The 18,751-nt window shown below is 37.3% G+C and overlaps 3 protein-coding genes across 3 annotated transcripts in view; 1 reads left to right on the forward strand and 2 right to left on the reverse strand.

Moving 5' to 3' along the window:
- Positions 1–3,035, reverse strand: part of phkg2 (phosphorylase kinase, gamma 2 (testis)) — a 12,031-nt gene extending 8,996 nt beyond the window's left edge. The window contains exon 1 of the mRNA XM_016557165.1: positions 2,973–3,035. Coding sequence (XP_016412651.1) covers positions 2,973–2,975 — 3 coding nt within the window. The 5' untranslated portion in view covers positions 2,976–3,035. The remainder of the gene's footprint in view (positions 1–2,972) is intronic.
- cbx1b (chromobox homolog 1b (HP1 beta homolog Drosophila)) lies at positions 1,275–6,798 on the forward strand. Its single transcript, XM_016557167.1, has 5 exons — positions 1,275–1,819; positions 2,988–3,159; positions 3,240–3,390; positions 3,538–3,632; positions 5,440–6,798. The coding sequence occupies exons 1-5, from the start codon at positions 1,774–1,776 to the stop codon at positions 5,582–5,584; spliced, it is 609 nt and encodes a 202-aa protein (XP_016412653.1). The 5' UTR covers positions 1,275–1,773; the 3' UTR covers positions 5,585–6,798.
- Positions 6,799–7,977: 1,179 nt separating this feature from the next.
- nfe2l1b (nfe2 like bZIP transcription factor 1b) overlaps positions 7,978–18,751 on the reverse strand; it is an 18,547-nt gene continuing 7,773 nt past the window's right edge. The window contains exon 5 of the mRNA XM_016557164.1: positions 7,978–11,460. Within this exon, the coding sequence (XP_016412650.1) occupies positions 10,087–11,460 (1,374 nt within the window). The 3' untranslated portion in view covers positions 7,978–10,086. The remainder of the gene's footprint in view (positions 11,461–18,751) is intronic.

The raw sequence follows: 18,751 nt of genomic DNA on the forward strand, positions 1-18,751 counted from the left end.
ATAATAAAATTGTGGGAACTTTGCATCATCATTTAAAAAAAACACCACCGCACGCCACTGAGTACAGTGTAGTTTTATCGAGCAAACAGCAGAAACGGCGAGAAAGACCATGGCAGCTGCCACGAACTGTGGCAGCTGCCAGAAACGACTAGTGGCAGCTGGGGATGCCACCGGAAGTGGCGCTGCTACCTGCCACTGCCAGGATTTGCTCTTGCTCTCTCTCCTCTTATTTTAGCACCTGATTACAATTTCTACAAAATCACATTATGATTTATATCGTTCGCACAAAATACAGCTACCACGAACACACAAGCTAAGAGATTTCAGCTAGTGTTGCTTTCGTCAACGAAAATTATGACCAAATATCGTCGTCAACGAACCTTTATTACGTGACGAAAACGAGACGAGACGAGACGAGAAGAAAATGCTGGTCCTGTGACGATGACTATAATTAAATGTATAACGACTAAATGTGGTTTACAAAATAAAAACTATGCTAAAATGTCTCTTCATTTTCGTTGACCAAAACGAGACGAAACGAAATGTTATAACGTTATTTCGTCTCGTTTAGTCGCGTTATTATTATTATTTTGCAGTATTTCTGTTTCCTCTGTCTCGCTTCAGGGGCTGCATCAGGTCACACTGCGCAGACGCAGGCGACGTCACTTCCTCAAGCCCCACTCGCGGCAGTGTCTCCCAACCGGGGTGCCGCGTAAAAAATCCGTTTTTAATATTTTTAAATTGCTAAAATGTTCAAAAAAAGCAGCTATTATATAGCTCCATAGTTTTAAGAGTGAAGCCCACATTTTCACACATTCCCTTCTGAAATGCATGAAAGGAAGCTAGAATATCAGCAAACGCTGCACAGATGCTGCATCTCAGCTAGATGCATCATACATCTGCTTCGTTGAAGCAACATGGGAGAGAAAGGAATAAGAGGAGAGGAGGATTTCAATGGAGAAAGTAGTAGATATTAGGCTGTACGGCTAGTATTGTTCAATACCAGCCATAATTCCATCCTCCAAAAGATCTAATAAAGCAAATCCACTTTTATGGTTAAAGCAACTATGGAGATACATTGGAGATTACACCGGAAGTCACCATATGTCTCCTTTTCTAATACGGAAGTGGGCGTGAATAACAGCCACATTCAGCAGCATCACAGCATCGCAGTAGACGTCTGTAATTAATCACTGCAACCTATTCATTTCGGATTTAAATACATGCAGATCAGCTTTATTTCATCTTTATCTCAGTGAGATACCAGTAAGTGCGTTTGTTTCGCCGTGCCGCCGTTGTACGGGCTCATGCACATGATAGTGTTTGTTGTGGTAAAATCGCAGCGATCAAACGTGCTGCGGCAAAGATGCAAAATGTTTTGACCACAGCAGGCTTCGAATAGCATGCTTGCGCACTCTAAAACAACATGGAGGAACAAAAAAATACAGTAAAATAGTGGCCTATCCATCCCATCGAGCACAACAGTGAAGCATGCAATGTATTTATTCACAATGGGTTTTGTCGCGCGCGCTGGCCTGCAGTCGCAAATGCATAACAGACGGTCCCAGTGTTTGTCATATTGTGCATGCAGATGTGTACAGCTGCATCCCTTAGGTAAACCAACACACGTTCAGATGAAATGATGAGTGTAGTGTGCTTACGTAATATTTGTGATCGATAGGCTGTATTCTCATAGAAAATATTTTTATTTGTTTTATCCGTATTTATAAGGATCTCTCTATATATTTCCAGCTGTTAAGAGCCCTTGGAAATATGAGCCAAACGTCAGAGCCTTCAGCCGATGCTGCTGTGACTGAAGGTTTGGATTTTTGTTTATTAGTTTACAATGGAAACAAACCAAATTCGTCAAAATACCATAGTTACAGATATTATTTGCTAAAAGCATAATAAATTGATATGACATTTCATCTGAGTATATAAGACGCGTTTATAATCATTTTGCTTAAAGGGATAGTACACATTCGTTATCAGTGCTGGGTAGATTACTTACAAATTGTAATTCGTTACACGTTACAACTGACCGGACGTTGTAGTTAGTAACGTATTCTGTTAGATTAGATTTTAGGTAATGTAGCCTTACTACTTTTGACCTATCTTGTTTATCACATAGATTATATAATAGGATTATTTTGTACCATGTTGAAAAAAGAAAAATATATATATTCCAATTCTTTATTATTAACAACATAAAGTGTATTAAAAATCATTGTTTCCCAAACTGGGATTTGTGAGCTAATAATAATTAATTAAATAATATAAATGCTTTAAAAATAAAAACTGCACTTGAACATTAAAAATAGTAATATTTTTATATTTGGTTACCTGCATGTTGGTGTGACCATTAACCAACATCAGAGAACTGTGAACATGCAAATGTCTTGTTAAATTATTGAAATATTAATTTTAAATCCCTGGGGAACTATTTAAATATTTTAAGCCAAGGTAATGTGTGAATAAAATGTGATAATGTAATCTATAAAAAAGTCATTGGTAATCTGATTATAAGATTTTTAAAGCTTAATGAATCTAATTGCAATTCTGATTATGTAATCCAGATTACATATAATAAGTTACTACCCAGCACTGCCCATTACTTATTCACCCTCATGCTGTTTGAAAACTGTATAGCTTACGTTCTTCTGTGGAACACAAAATGAGTTGTTAAGGAGAATGACAGCCTTGATCATTTTTATTGTATGTTAAATGAAAGGAAATGATGCAGTAAATCTTTCAGCCTCTAACGTTCTGCACAACATCACATTTTGTGTATACATGGCTGAAGTTTTGTTTTTGAGTGAACTGTCCCTTTAAATTTTTCATGGCAGTAGTTGCCGGTATCAAGTTACCACTATTTTGTTGTGGAAACAGCATCTGTAGTAACTGTGGTATTTTGACATAAACTGTGGTAAATGATTTAGGTCAACTTGTATGTTTATGTATTTTTCACCCACCATTCATGTATCCAGCTCCAGTTTCTCAGTCTGAAACCAAGCAATCACCAGCAGGGAAGAAACAAAACAAAAAGAAAGTGGAAGAAGTGGTGGAGGAAGAAGAAGAGTATGTTGTGGAGAAGGTTCTGGATCGGCGCGTGGTAAAGGGAAGAGTGGAGTATCTCCTCAAGTGGAAAGGCTTTACTGAGTGAGCCGCCGCAATTGGATTTCCTGTGAATCTGATTTTGTTGAAAATCCTGGTGTTTATTTCATTATTTTTTCCCTCAGCGTGGACAACACCTGGGAACCAGAGGAAAACCTAGACTGTCCTGACCTCATAGCAGAATTCCTTCAGTCACAGAAAACGGCTGAATCTGGAGGCAAGAGGCGGGCAGAGTCAGACGGAGATGGAAAGGAGACTAAAAAGCGCAAGGATGAGGTAAGAGCCATGAAGATCTGAGGATCTGAGATGTCTACATCATTCCATGTCTATAAGCTGGTCAGGAAGTGTCTTTAAAACATTAGAAAACCAACAAAAAATTGAATGGGCTAAACAGTGTCTTACATGCCATCTCTCTTAATTTAGCCTGAGAAACTCAGAGGTTTTGCACGTGGTTTGGATCCTGAGAGGATTATTGGTGCTACAGACTCAAGTGGAGAACTCATGTTCCTCATGAAATGGTTTGTATGCAAATTGATTAGAGCGACAGTTCCTGAGCAGCATTAGGAGAGACTGGGGGCACCTGTAACACTCGAAATTTCTTCAAAGCGCATCTATTTAGCATATGCTCTGCATGAGGAAAAGAGTTTTTTTTTCTTTTGCTATTAAAAGTTTTGATGCCTTCAAATTGAAACTATATCTGTCAACTGGTTGAAAGTTAACGAGAATGAAAAATGTTAACATTTCGGGGATATTTGTAACACTAGAGTGAATATTTAAAATGTGTAAGAAACGTTACTTTCCTATCGTTCAAAAGTTTGGGGTCAGTAACATTTACTTATTTTTGTTGAAATAAATTAATACTTTTATTCAGCAAGGATTAATTAAATGACAGTAAAGACATTTATAATGTTACAAAAGATTACTGTTTTTAAATAAATGCAGTTCTTCAAAACGTCCTAAAAATGTTTCACAATTTCCACAAAACTGTTAAGCAGCGCAACGGTTTTAATATTGATAATAATAAGAAATGTTTCTTGAGCACCAAATCAGCATATTAAATCATGTGACACTGAACGCTGGAGTAATGACTGTTGAAAATTCAGCTTTGCATCACAGAAAAAAAATTACATGCTAAAAAGAATAAATTATATGATAAAAATGTAAAATGTTAAAATAGAATAGAAATTCAAATAGAAAACATAAAATTGAAAATATTTATATATTTATAAAACAGAAAATGTAATAATATTTCACAATGTCACTGTTTTTTATGTGTATTTTTGATCAAATAAATGCTGCCTTGGAGTGCATAAGAGACTTCTTTTAGAAACATAAAAAATTCTTACCGACCCCAACCTTTTGAACGGTAGTGTGTCTAGTTTTAGATGAAGTTTTGGCAGATGCTTTTATCTGAAACAAGCAAGCGAACAGTCAGTGTATTTAAGGTATACATGGTTTATGCGGTATACAAGTTTATGCATTCCATAGGAATGGAACTCATGACCTTGCCATTACTACTTGCTAGATTTTTGCTAGATTTCTGTAAAATGGTTTATTTTTACTTTAAGTATTACAATTGCCCCCACTCACTGTTAAAGGGGTATTTCATCATTTACTCACCTTCATGTTCTGTGGAACACAAAAGGGGGTTTTGTGAGACATTGAGACCATTTTCGGACTATATTTTTTTGTGTTCCTGCAGAAAAAAGAAAATCATACAGGTTTGGAATGACATGATGCTGAGTAAATTGACAGAATTTTCATTTTTAATGTGAACTATCCCATTTAAGTGTGGCCATTCACTCACATTCATACACATGTGAACGCGAGAGAGTTGAAATGCAAGCTTCATCTTCATTCTGGATACTAAAGTTCAAGTTCGGTGAACTCTGACCTGCACATTCATACAGCAAAAAAGACATTGGACCAAACATCACAGATTGATTTCTTGGCTCAATACTAAGAACACAAACTTGCTTTTGAATGATTTTGTCTTTATTATAAACAGATGAAATCATATCCTGTTGCCAAACTTCATTGCCAGATCCAAATCAACTTCACATGCTTGAAATGTAGTCATACCCTTGCAATCACCTCCATGGAATTTTAATATTATGATGTTTACATTATAATAATATTAGACTTAATGGAACTGTTATTTTGGCACATATACCAAAAGATGGCTGGTATATATTGAGTTGTCTGTGAGTTGAAGGAAATGTAAATGTTACAATTGCCCTCAGTTTTCTCTACTCAAGAAATCCATCTCGGATGAGAAATAGCTGATCAATTGTAAATGTCTTCTTTTGTATTTTTGTATTACAGGAAAAACTCTGATGAAGCTGATCTAGTACCAGCCAAGGAGGCGAATGTAAAGTGTCCACAAGTGGTCATCTCCTTTTACGAGGAACGTCTCACCTGGCATTCATACCCCACTGAAGAGGAAGAGAAGAAGGATGACAAAAACTAGACACACACAAAAAAACAAAGATGTAAGGGACCGTCAATATCAGTCATGGCCATTGGTATGCTTGTTTTGTTCTTCATTTTTTTTTAAGATGGCAAAGGAAAACTGTCAGAAACATTTGTAAAAAGCAACAGTATAAACTGTAATCTACATAGGTTTCAGCGTATTTTAGTTTGGGCACCGTTTCCATAGATGAAGCAAATAGAACACTGCTGTTTCAGTGTGCTTGACAGGTGACTTTGCACATTTAATGTACTCTTCATGCTTTCCATTGACGGAAACATTCAGATCATGTTTTGAAGGAGAATCACAGTCTGATATTCCTACATGTGAAATAGTGTTCTTTACATGTTAGAAATGTTGAACATTTACCCCCCCTACCCTGTGTAGATTATAGTGTTTAGTCTATCATACTGGGTCCGTTTCATTTGATGCTGTAGCTGTCTCAAAAAACGTCCTGATGTATTCCACAATTCTTTAATTTTATGTATATATAACTAATGTTAAAATATTACTGCCTTAACAGATTATTAAGAAAATGACATTTTTATACATCTGTCAATGCAGGTGGTCATTGAACGCATGACTGTATCTAGGCCCATGGTAAAAGAGGTGTAAGATATAGGCCTTATTCGACGTTCAGAACTGGCTTTGATACGATTGGTTTTATAAGGACATGCCAGCAGCTGTTAATCTTCAGTGTTTGTTTGCCCATGACGTGTCTGGTCTCACCATTGGTGCTATTTGTGAGTCAGCCCCATTGTCTTTCTTGACATTTGTGTTTGTAAGTATGTTTGCCATTTCCTAGCACATCAGTATCACTGTGTACAGTCAGCTGAAGTTTGGTTTTTACTTTGATACGTTTGTCTTATTACTGTTACACAACAAAGTAGAAGATCTTTAACATTTGTTCACCTGTAGACATTTAAAGTACTTTTTTATGTTCTAAGCTTTAACGATTGTATGCTAGTTTTGTTTAACCATATTATTATCGCACATTATCAGAGCATTTGCCAATGAAATACCATTTTCAAAAATAAAAATCTTTGTTGTATTTCTGTCAAAATTGGTCATACTTATTTATGCTTATACTTACTCTGAATGAGGTCAATGGCCAATACTTTTTAATCTTGGTGAAATATATTATCTACATATACTGGGATTCCCTTTTTTCCCCCCAGCTGAACCCCTTTGACATGAAATATTTTTGTGAAGTACCACCTGAAATTTGAAGTTAATATTTTAATAATTTAAAGATTTTCAAAACTAAGCATGATCATTTCTCCCTGATATCAGTTTATGGTCACATTACGTGCAGGTTAGTGTTTATTCTGTTTTTAAAAATGATTTAATTTTGCATTTTTATTATTTGATCATTAGCATTTCAACAACTCGTAACCCCCCTGCAGTTCCCTCAAAAAACTCCAGGGGTGCGCACACCCCAGTTTTGAAAAGCCTGTATTAAAGGCAGAGTAAGTGATTTTTCAAAAACACTTTAGAAAACTGATTCGGGCCGAATCGCAAAACAAACTTGTAGCCAAAATATAAACATTGGCTACCAGAAATCACTTACTCTGCCTTTAAAACATTTACACTACTACTTGAATTGGGTGAACAAGATTGTATGTATGTATTTAAGAAATTAATACTTTTATTGAGCAAGGATGAATTAAACGGATCAAAAGTGACAGTAAAGACATTTAGAATGTTACAAAGTATTTGTGTTTCAAATAAATGCTGTTGAACTTTGTATTCATTCTGTTCTCTTACAAAATATTACGCAGCACAACCATTTTTAACACTGATAATAAGAAATGTTTTTTGAGCACTCCCAGAGCACTTCTAAAGGATCATGTGTTAGAAAAAGGATCAATGAACTTATGACAGAAATAAATTATATTTTAAAATATATTACAATAAAAAAGTTAATTTCAATTGTAATATTTCACATTGTTACTGTTTTTAATTAAATAAATGTTATGTGAGCATAAGAGATATCTTTAAAAAACATTAAAAATTCTTACTGACCCCAAAGTTATGAAAGGTAGTTTATATTTCAAACATTAAACTTAAATAAACTGAAAAATAGTTTACTTATAGTATGTTCATTTATATTCGCCTAGATTAATGCTGTAAAAATTGCAATGTTCATTTAAAACAAATCACAAATTAAGTGATACCCCACAAAGAGTACCATTTTACCAAGCATTGAGAAGTGAGCAGCACACTGAAGCTGATATAAGCAAAAATTGAGTTTCGACAGCAACAAAGACAAAATTATTCATATTTATATAGATATGAGGAGTTTTTGCAGTATTACCAAATCCTATGATTTGTTCATAATCACAAATCTTCTCACTTTTTTTTCTTTTTTTTTTTTAAAAAGGAAAACCAAGGAAATGAAACAAATGTTTATTATAATTAATAAAAGAACAATTCCAGATTGCCAGCAAATCGCTCAACATAAGTCATATAGGAATACTCTGAACAGGCAAATTCAAAGAAGGTGCAAAAAGGCCTGGCTGAACCAAGCAATTAGGACAAGAGACATACAGAACACAAAAATATTTACAAACCGAACAAGACGAACAAAAACAGCAGTGCTTAATGGCAAGTAGTTATGACATTGTAACAGGGATTCAAGGTTCATCTAAGTGAATAAATCGCTCATCTTTTTTTCATTATCTCTACCCCAACTACGCTAAGTATTTGTAACCAGTAACATAAAGATGGTCTCTTTTCCATTTCTGAGACAAAAAAATTACCATGTCTTGCATATTTATTCATGTCACACCAAAGCAGACACTGACTGTGTCTCATGGTGATATATGAACAGTGTAGATGGAAACGACAGAGACTGACAGAAGAGGATGAAGATGAACAACATGTAAATTAGACATTCACACCAGTATTACTGTTTTTTTTCCTACCCATTCAATGATATGTCAGTGTATAAGGTCAGCTGTATCCTCAGGCTGCAGTAAAGCACGATCCAGTTGGTTATTGGCACAAGCTTAACTGCTTTAATTTGCCAGGAGACCATTCATGGCTTCACTCAATTAGAAATGAAGGTTCTTTTACTAAAAGTAGTGTATTGGGTAAAAGAAAAAAAAGTCAGGTTCACGTCACATCAAAGCTAAGACACTGACCCAGCTAATGAGAAGTTGTAGTTTAAATGTAATAATGACCTATGCCTGCTACTATTTGTATATTTTAGTGAGAATTTTATTCCTTTTTCAAATGACAGTAAAACTGTAACAAAAGCATCTCTTAACATTCCTCCACTGCAACAGACAAAAGCCACTAAGTTGCAGTAGCAACAGAGCATTTTGACCTGCAACAGAGCATTTTGACCTGCAACAAAGGCTAAACATTATGAACTTTAAAAGCAAATGACTCTGTTCGTTTCAATTAATCCTGCATTCCAAGACACACCGGACTCAATCACATGATTCAGGAACAAATTGCACTGATGCCACTCAGGTGTCCATGTCTGATGGCTTATTAAAGTTTATGCACATGGAAGAGAGTTACATTAAAAGCTGTCAGGAAGGCCTGAGAGACCCTTTCCCCAGCAGTAAAGGAAATAAGCTTTTAGGCAAACTACAGTGTTGATTGACAGTGCTGAAAAGGGTACAGAAGCTGATTTATTAGTAATAATGCAGTGTGTTTCCATCCTCCATCTGTACCTCCAATGCTTCTCATCAAGCCAAAGCTAAATTCAAACCAACTCTTTAGCGTTATTTGTTTCGCGGTCCCAAGTTCCTTGGCAAATGGCATTGACTCTACAGAGAAATCTCAGGTGAGTTTGCTGTCCAATAAGACTAACAAACTTATTTTGTTCTTTTTTAAGTGAAAATGTGAATTTGGATCCACGGAGTGACCTGTATGATTCGTTATGGGAACAACACAACCGCACAACACAACCTTTGGTTAGTATTGGCATGCCTGTGGTTTCTTTTGGCTTCACTTCTAGCGTTCAGTACTCTTTTTTTTACCAGCTCTCAGCTGGATCTTCCTCGCCCACCAATGAAATCCCAGGGTACGCACAAACACACAGCATGGGCTAATGCTGAAAATGTAAATTTTTGCATCCTCATGGCCAACGTCATCTTAGTATGGTGTATTATTGTCATCGACTACATTTTTGGGAGCATTCCTGAACAGTTCTTTTAATTAAGAACATTTTGTTGGTGTCCTTCATGACCTCGCGTTCTTGACAGTTCTTTCAGTTGGCATCTGAAAGTATCATGTTCGCTCGCATCTTTCTGTACATCAATGAGAAATCAGTACTACACACAGCACGTCTGCTTTAATGCCGCTTTCAGGAGAAAACTTCTGAACCAAAAAGGAACAAAGAAAACCCAATGCAGGAGGAGTAATCAATGATGCAATTTTCTTCTCCTCGCTAGAATCGTTTCAAAGAAAAAGGTTTCCTTTGCCTTTCGAAATACTTTGTATGGTAGTGCCTTTGCGAAAAATAAAAGGGCAACAGTTCGAGTTCCTCACTTCTTTTTGTCCTTCTGCTTCTTGTCAGGCTTGTTGCTTTGTTCTGTGGTCATGTTAAGAGGCATGAGGAGAACGCCATCGGGCCCATACTGCAGAAAGTACTCGCTGGCCGAGTAGGGTCTGCCTTCCTCGTCCCGCAGCTGTGCGAACAATTCCTGGGAAAGGCTCTGAACTTTCTGCTTCGTCTGTCTGATGCACTTACAGTATTCCATCTTCTCCTTCAGCAGCTGAGCCTTTTCGCGTTGCAGGTCTTGCACGCCCTCCTCGAGTTTGAGGATGGTGTCTAATTTGCGTTTACGGCAGTTTTGTGCCGCCATTTTGTTCTTTCCACGTCGGCGGATGTCGCGAATGAGCGAAAGCTGGTCCTCGTTGAGATGTTGCTTGGCCAGAAGCTCATTGAACTCCTCGACAGGGAGGTTAATGATCTTGTCATTGGAGAATGGGATGTCCATGGCCCTCGCCCTACGATCATCACGGCTAGACTGCCTGTCAACACAGTCTTGTGGTGGCTGGAGCTTTGTCTGCTGCATTTGCTTGTCTCTGCCTTTCTTGCTGCAGGATGTGGACAGTTGAGAGCGCTCAGAGTAGGATGATGCCAGTGGTAGATTGTAGGTGTGGTTGTGATTGACACTTTCCAACTGTGGTATGCCATGGAACTGAGAGGGATCTTGGTAGCCCATGCGGCACAGCTTGCTATACTCCGGTTGGTAGCCCCCGACGGCTCCTTCCTCTGCTTCTGCTGTGGCCGCCTCTGAATCGGTGCTGTATCCAACAGCTCCTTCCTCTGAGAATGTAGCCGAGGTGGATGAAGACGATGCGGCTGACGAGCAGGATGTGTCCGAGTTGCTAGGAGAGGCTGGGCTATGGCTGGAGTCCAGTGAAAGACCGGAGTCTGAATCGAGCTCATCCTCGAGCTGAGAAGCCTGGTCTTGGCTGAAACCCTCTTCCATTGCAAGGTCTAGCAGGCTAATTTCATCCAGCATAGACTCTTCCAGCAGGCTGGAAAATGGATCTGGCAGCACCGGAGTGGTGGTTAGATTAGTTGTACTGTTTAGAGGTGGTGGGAGAAAGAGACCGGTCAAGTTAGTAGCTCCAAACGTTGAATTGATGTTGGAGGAGTTGCTAGAAGAGAGCCTGACTAAGGTAGGCCGCTGTACCCCGATGGAATCCAACTCGGGGTTGAACAATGGGGGAAAGTCCTGGCTGCAGCTGGGAAGTGAAGCCTGGTGGAGACTAACATCCTGGTTAATGAGAGTGGACCGTGGAAGTCCAAAACTTCCTATTGTGGCTGAGTCGGTGGTGCTGGCATTGTTGTTATTGGGGTCATTATTCATGGAGACATTTACTGCAGTATTGTTCACCTCCATGTCCTATAAAAAGAGGTACTAAATGTTAGACTAATTTTAATGGTGTGATGCTCATGAGTATTGTCCAATATATTCATTCACACAAACAATGACTTGGATATATTAACATATATACAGGGCTCGAATTAAGGGGGGATGGGGGATCCACCTTGTTGGAAAAAAAAAAGACAAAAATCCTCCCCTCTGTAAAACCACCATCCCCCCTTACCATGCCTTTTAGATTAACATTAGGGGCTTTCGCACCGCGTAGTTCTAGGAACTAGCCAGCAGGGTGGTTCCTAGAGAACCAATTTCTCCCTTGGGCCGTTTTCCTGGTTGCATTCGCACCGGCAGCAGGAACTTCGAAGCAGCCGACAGCGATGTCTTTATGCGCGGTATTTACATACGTCAACAACCGGTGAATGGAGAACTCCATGATCGGAGCTGTTTTTGTTGTGTGTTTTGGGTTTTGTGATAACGGAGATGGAATGTAAATGCACAATTTACGTGACTGAAAGAGCAAAAAGTTGGGCTAAGGGACGAAATCTCCTATGACAACTTGCAGTGTTACATATCGAGGCTGAGAAAAGAACACAACACTGCAGACAACAGGTAAATGCCGTTATCGCCGTTTTCCATGTTCATGGAGTAAGTATTTTTACATGGCTTTTAAAAAATGCCGAGTAGCCGGTGTTTTGTATGCGTTTGGCCAATCAGCGTACACTTACATCACTGGTAGTTCCTATAGAACTGTTTTAGACCCTACTCTGAAGTAGGAGCTAATTTAGTTCCTCCAAATGGAGTTCCTAGAACTAAAACCGTTCCTATAGTTCAAAAAGCGAGTACTTCCGCCAATAGTTCTAGGAACTATGAAAGGTTCCTCCGGTGCGAAAGCCCTAATTTAGGCCTATTATGTAGGCCTAAAACGTATAGTGCAAATTAAATACAGGGCTGTACAGTGCGACATATATGTCGCACGTGCTACGAAAAAACTGGTCTGTGCGATGAATAAATTTACCACTGTAAATCCATTTGCTTTAAAGGAATACCGGGTAAACATTTAATTCACGTGCTGTTCTGCATGTGCTTTTTCTGAGCGTGTACTCATGAAGCGCGCTCACACTGAGAGCCTGTCAAAAAGCGCGACGTTTTATACTTGTGCTACAACTTTTTGGCCTGTGCTACAAAACTTTCAACCTCTGTAGCACCAGTGCTATGTGAAAAAAAAGTTAACGTACAGCCCTGAAATATTAATATTCTCTACGTATAATAATTAACTAAATAAACTAAATAACGGCAATTGGCCAATCAGAGCTCAGTATTAACGAGCTGCGTGCAAGCTCACGCATGGTTTCATCATTTTTTGTGCAAAATGTTTTAAGCGCAACTTCTGGCGTTCTTTAAAAACAAGACAACATAATAAGGTATGATATTTCCTTGATTAGAGTTTAAAGACTTTCCCCTGACATAACATTACTGTGCTGTTGTACTATGTGTGACTGTGAGGACAAGGGACGATACTGAGAGAGACGAGGGATGCGTTCCATTCAGAAATGATCACCCTGTTCTAATTCACATTAGCTGTCATTATCAAGTATGTCAGTGACTTTGCAAATAAACAAAAAACTAAAAATTAAAACAAAAATAAAACATGTATTGAGAGCGCAAAAGCATTCATTGCATGATGAAGCCTATTAGAATGCAGTTAGAATGCCTCTATAATAGGGATGTTCATTTTAACCGGTTAACCGTTAACTGACCGTAAAAATTTTGACCGATTAATACAATCAGTTAAACGGTTTAAAAAGTCTTTTTTTTTCAGTAATTTATCAAAATATTTAAAAAGGTTTGCTGCATGGTTAAAATACGCTATGTGTATAAAAAATTACATAAGTCGCATTTTATTATTTCATTCAGAAATAGGCCTAATGCCGACGCGAAATGTTTACAAACATTATAATAAACACTGTAAACATAGCTAGGCTATTTTAGTTCCCCTCACTCCACAACAAATCCTTTCAATTAACAGTTTAGAAAAGAAAACAAGAATTAAACATAAGAAGCTATAGCAATATAAACGACAAACCAAAACTAATTAATTTAGGCTAAAACGAAACTGAAACCAACGTTGGGTCTCTCATTCGACACAAAATCAGATGATGATTTTGAATGCCAAATTATTATTTATTATGTAGCATACTTCACTCGCGTTCCAATATCCATGTAAAACAAAATGTTTTGCATAACATCATGGCGGTACGGTGATAACACTTAATGGCACAGATTTTACTACAAAGGCTATTTAAACTGAGCAGTGTGTGTTTTTTTCCATATGTTTGACTGACTGTTTATTATGATAATGAGCAGGCTGCATTGTCAAGGTAGCAATGCTTAACTGTGTGTGCGCATGCGGCGCCGGCGCAATCACTTGAATTTTTTCCTTCTAACAGTGGAAGCAACTAGCTACTCCTTTTAGTCAAAGATAATCGGAATTGTAAAAGGTTTGCCTTTATTTGTGTACAATCACAATAAAAACAAATCTTTGTGCTTTTGTAAAATAAGCCTAAAGAAAATAGGATGTCGCTTTCTGCCGTTTGGTTTCCTTTCGCGCAGCACAAAACTCAGCATACTAGGCTACTTGTTGCACAGTTTTTCTTTCATTTTCTTAATTTATTATTTAAGTAAAAATATATTTCTCGTATAGGCCTATTTATTCGTTATATATAGCCTAGCTTTATTATGTTTTTCTCTGCTCGCAGAAGCGCTGCAGGTGCGTGATGTGATATGATGACCATGTGAATCCTCATGTTCTGTTGTTTGCTGCTTTGTGCGCATGTAAATTAATCCTAGGAAAACAAATGTTAGTATTTTTAACGGGTCACAGACACTTATCCTTTCTAATTTAATTCAATTCTAATTTAAAATAATCTTGTCGGTTAACGGTTAATAATCGGTTAACGAGCGCCGGTTGTCAGTTAGGAAAAATAACCGAAATGAACATCCCTACTCTATAATTCAAATAATTAAAGAAAAAATATCCCTGTGTGAGTTATTTTTTATCTTTATATGATATAGTTAAGTAATATCACACAAGAATCAGCATGTGTGAGTGATCACAAATGTTAAATTAATTTTATACAGCAGTTCAACAGACAAGTGGTTAATTGAGTTACATTTTAGACACATTTTGTCTTTTTTCCTGTTTTGCAAATGAAATAGTTCCAAACAATGCCGGAGCTGAGCTGTTGTGCATCTCAGAGCAACACTGCGGTGTATCTTTCCTGAATGAATCTGTTTTTGAACCAATCATTGAGCCATATTCAATGATCCATTCATAAAGACAGTCAACTTGCTTTGATTCTAATTGAATCAGCCATTTTGAAAGAATCCTTTGATTTAAGGATTCAATGAATCATTCATTAAAACAGACACTTGCCGCCACCTACTGGCGGTTTTAGTGTCATATTTACTTATCCATGACAAGCCTAAACCAGCACAAATACACACTCAGCAAAATATTAACTATAGTTATTGACAAAAATTCCCCCAAAAATGTTATATAATTTTTGTCAATATCGCACACCCCAAAATAAAGGGCATCATTTAGGTAATCTGGCACACAGACACAGAGATATGTAAATGCATGTGTGTGTGTGCTTTGGTTTAACCTACATTGTAACACACTGTACAACTTTTGACATTGTGGGGCCATTTCAGGCCCCCCAAGGAAAACAGCTCATAAACCATAGTTCATTTAATAAAGCATATTTTTTGTTAAATAAAAATGTGTTTAAAAATAAGAATTTTTTTTAAAGGGGTCATATGATGCGATTTCATGTTTCCCTTTGTCTTTGGAGTGTTAAAAGCTGTTCGTGCATACAGAAGATCCGGTAAGTCGCAAAGATGAAAGTCTCAAACCCAAAGAGATATTCTTTATAAAAGTGGACGCTCAGCCACGCCTTCCTAAAACACCTCGTTCAAACACGCCCCCACATATCTATGTCACTGTGTGGGAAGATTTGCATAACACCGCCCAAATGTATACGCAAAGAAAGAAGGCTTAACTTTTATTCTCGCTGTAGTATTCAGCTTGTTCGAGATGCATCGGCGCTGTGCAGACCGATCGGCATATGACATCAAAGTACCACGAGAGCAATTCAAAAGCATAAAGACTCGTCTGCTCTGCTATCGCTTTCGCGGGACTTTGATGTACAGCGCCGATGCATCTTGAACAAGCCTATTGTTGCCGCCGCCATATCGTGGAGACGTTGTGTGCCAAACTACTTTGTTTGGTCTTCCAAAAGAGGACACAACTAGAAATCAGTGATTAAGTTTTATTTACAACACTGTTCCAGAACAGTACAACACAAATATTTGAGTGTGTGCAGCGCATTTTACGGAGAAAAGTTTCCTGAACCTGGTAAGGGGCATAACATTTCCGTCACACGCTTGAGGAATTCAGCCAATCACAACGCACTAGATAGCCGGCCAATCAGAGCACACCGTGCTTTTCAGAACGATGAGCTTTGTAAAAATCAACGCGTTTCAGAAAGGCGGAATTTACAATTCAATTTCATATATAGGAAATATTTTTTATATCATATCCCTAATGATGCTGTGTCAAGTTCAGTTAGTCTGTTTAAAAAAAAAAATCAGATAATTAGACTTTTCTAGCACAATGCAAGGTTAGGTTTCAAAATGTAATGTGATTACCCAAAGGCAATAAATTGTTTTAAATTTTTTTTATATAATGATTAAGATGTATACACTCACAGATATTTAAGGTAGGGTATTTAATCATTTATCCACTCGGCTCAAAGTTCAAACGGCGGCACAGTGCAAGCTCACTAGAGCAGATGCGTTCACTCGCTGATAAGTCTCGGTCACGCGACCACTAAACAGCGCTGTGAGATCCAGTGTGAAGCGCATGAATTCAGCAAACACAAATGACTCAGTGATTTAAACTATTTTAAAGGGGCCATGAACTGCATTTTTTTTTAAATGATTTTATAATGTTCTCTGAGGTTCACTTATAATGTTAGTTTGATTTTACATTAAAAAAAACATAATTTAGAAGTAATAGGCTATTTTCAATCCTGTTTTTGAGCCTCTCTGCAGAACGGTCATTTTTTTACAGGCGGGGTGCATTCAAGACTTGCAAGTAAATGCCCACTGCTATGCTTGGCTAACAGTTTCACTTATTAAAATAGCAGATGGACGCTGCGGAGACATACTCTGAAAACAACATGGGTCATTTGGGTTAAAAACTTATAAATACACAGTATATATCAAACGGTCTAGAACAGACAATGCAATAGTGGTAAAAGCACGTTTACTCATATTTCTGTCTGCGACATTACTGTTGGATCCACTCAACTCAGACTGCATTGTCATTTACTTTCAGTCTCTCTGAAAAGCCTTCATCATACTGTCTTGTTTAAAAATGAATCCATTGCAAAGTAAAGCAAACAAACAAACAGTGTTTCACTGACGCAATCTGGAGCTCTTTGCTAACTTTACCTGGTGTTTACACCAGACAACAGAGAGATTCTGATTTGACAATTCTGTCTACACTGGATGTGGCACGGATTGACACAACAAATCTCCGACTGTAAACTGATGTCCCACTCTATTTCTGACATGCAAGCATTGGTGCCGCTTCTGACCTGAAAGAGAAATGGATTCGCGACATGACACAACAGTGCTTGCGTCCGATGTAGATATGGTATTAGGATCACAAGAAAGGCAATTCAAAGACTATTTTTCACAGCTTACACTACACAGTGTCTTGTAATCTTGTAATGTCAACTGTATGGTTCCTTTTTAATGGAGTAATCCTGTGTTTGCATCTCTCTAGTATTTCCTCTCCTACTACTACAAGCATGTATCAGTGGGTGGGGCTAAAGAGGCAGTGATGTAGACGCAGGCGTTGATCTTCTTCTGCGGAGGCGGTGTTTAGCCACACTATTACGTCATAAAGTGGCACATTCCAAAACTAGTCATTTTCTGAGCTTGGTTTCAATAAAAGCCATTTTTAAACTAACGAGAAAGTTTTGAAACTTACAAAGGATGATTTTATAGTATCCTGTTATATGTCAGAAGAATCAAGGGAAATTTGATTTCTCAGTTTATGACCCCTTTAAAACCAGATGAAACGGCACTGACAAACAGGAGAAACACTGTGCGCAACGATACAGTTCAATCTACAAATCGCCATCATTTACCATGATTTACTGTAGTAACACTAACTGGCAGTAGTAGTGGCAGAAATGTGGAATATTCATATAAAATATTATTATTATATTATTAACGTAGACAAATATTAAAGGAGTAATGGAATATAATTACAGTATTTGTTTTTTTGATTAAGCTATAGCATTTGTGCATTCATACTAAATTTATTTAGACTACTGTTTTTCATTCAGATACCTAGAAACCATATAGTTACATTTTTACCATGGTATTGAGGTGGTATATGTGTGGTTTTAACTGTGAATGATCTAAATGTATGCTACTATGGAAGACCAGTGGATAATTTTATTTAAAACTCAAACATCAGATTAATTAAATTTCAACATATAAAAATGAGGTTGTTTTTTTACAGGTGTTGCTGTTTTTGATAATGAACATAAATTTACCTGCATCCTAACTTAAGCTACTACTACTGTCAACTCAAGCTACTGTCAAATGTGCATTTCTAAGAGAAAAATATATAATAATATTAATATTGCAGCCTGCACTGCAAACTGTGCTGAAGATAAGCGTCATAAAAGTCAGGCAACACAAAACTTTTCATGATTTGAAACAATCATCACTCATTAGAACAGGCAGAAACTAAGAAATAAAATTTTCTATTAAGATATTTATTTTGTTAAAGGGGTCATATGATGCGATTTCAAGTTTTCCTTTCTCTTTGGAGTGTTACAAGCTGATTGTGCATAGATAAGATCCCTGAAGTTGCAAAGACTAAAGAAAAGGGTAAAGAATTCAAAAACATGAAGTGTTTGTCATGCTCTGACCATGAAGAGCATGGAAGCATATAGGTAGCGAAATTCAATTTAAAATGCAATATGCAAAATGGCAATGCAATATTCAAAATGGCATTGTATTTCTGTAATTAAATTAACATTTTCCATTACCCATACGTGCAAAGTTTGGTGCAAAAGTAAAATGAAAATTAAATTATATAATTTACATTTGCCATTTCCAACAGCAGGGGCGGATTTAGTGAATTGGGGGCCCCAGGCAAAATATAGTAATGGGGCCCTATACATTTGCACACATTTTCCTAGATCAACCTTGAGGTTCCATTTTG

The sequence above is a fragment of the Sinocyclocheilus rhinocerous genome, unplaced genomic scaffold (assembly GCF_001515625.1).
Source record: "Sinocyclocheilus rhinocerous isolate Xijiao unplaced genomic scaffold, SAMN03320098_v1.1 scaffold497, whole genome shotgun sequence".
NCBI classification, from domain to species: domain Eukaryota; kingdom Metazoa; phylum Chordata; class Actinopteri; order Cypriniformes; family Cyprinidae; genus Sinocyclocheilus; species Sinocyclocheilus rhinocerous.

Bases quoted from the DNA above. Each gene is read 5' to 3' on its own strand.
- cbx1b (XM_016557167.1), top strand. From the start codon at position 1,774: ATGAGCCAAACGTCAGAGCCTTCAGCCGATGCTGCTGTGACTGAAG. The intron at 3,391-3,537 runs GTAAGAGCCATG...CTCTTAATTTAG, and splicing joins CTAAAAAGCGCAAGGATGAG to CCTGAGAAACTCAGAGGTTT. The intron at 3,633-5,439 runs GTTTGTATGCAA...TTTGTATTACAG, and splicing joins CTCATGTTCCTCATGAAATG to GAAAAACTCTGATGAAGCTG.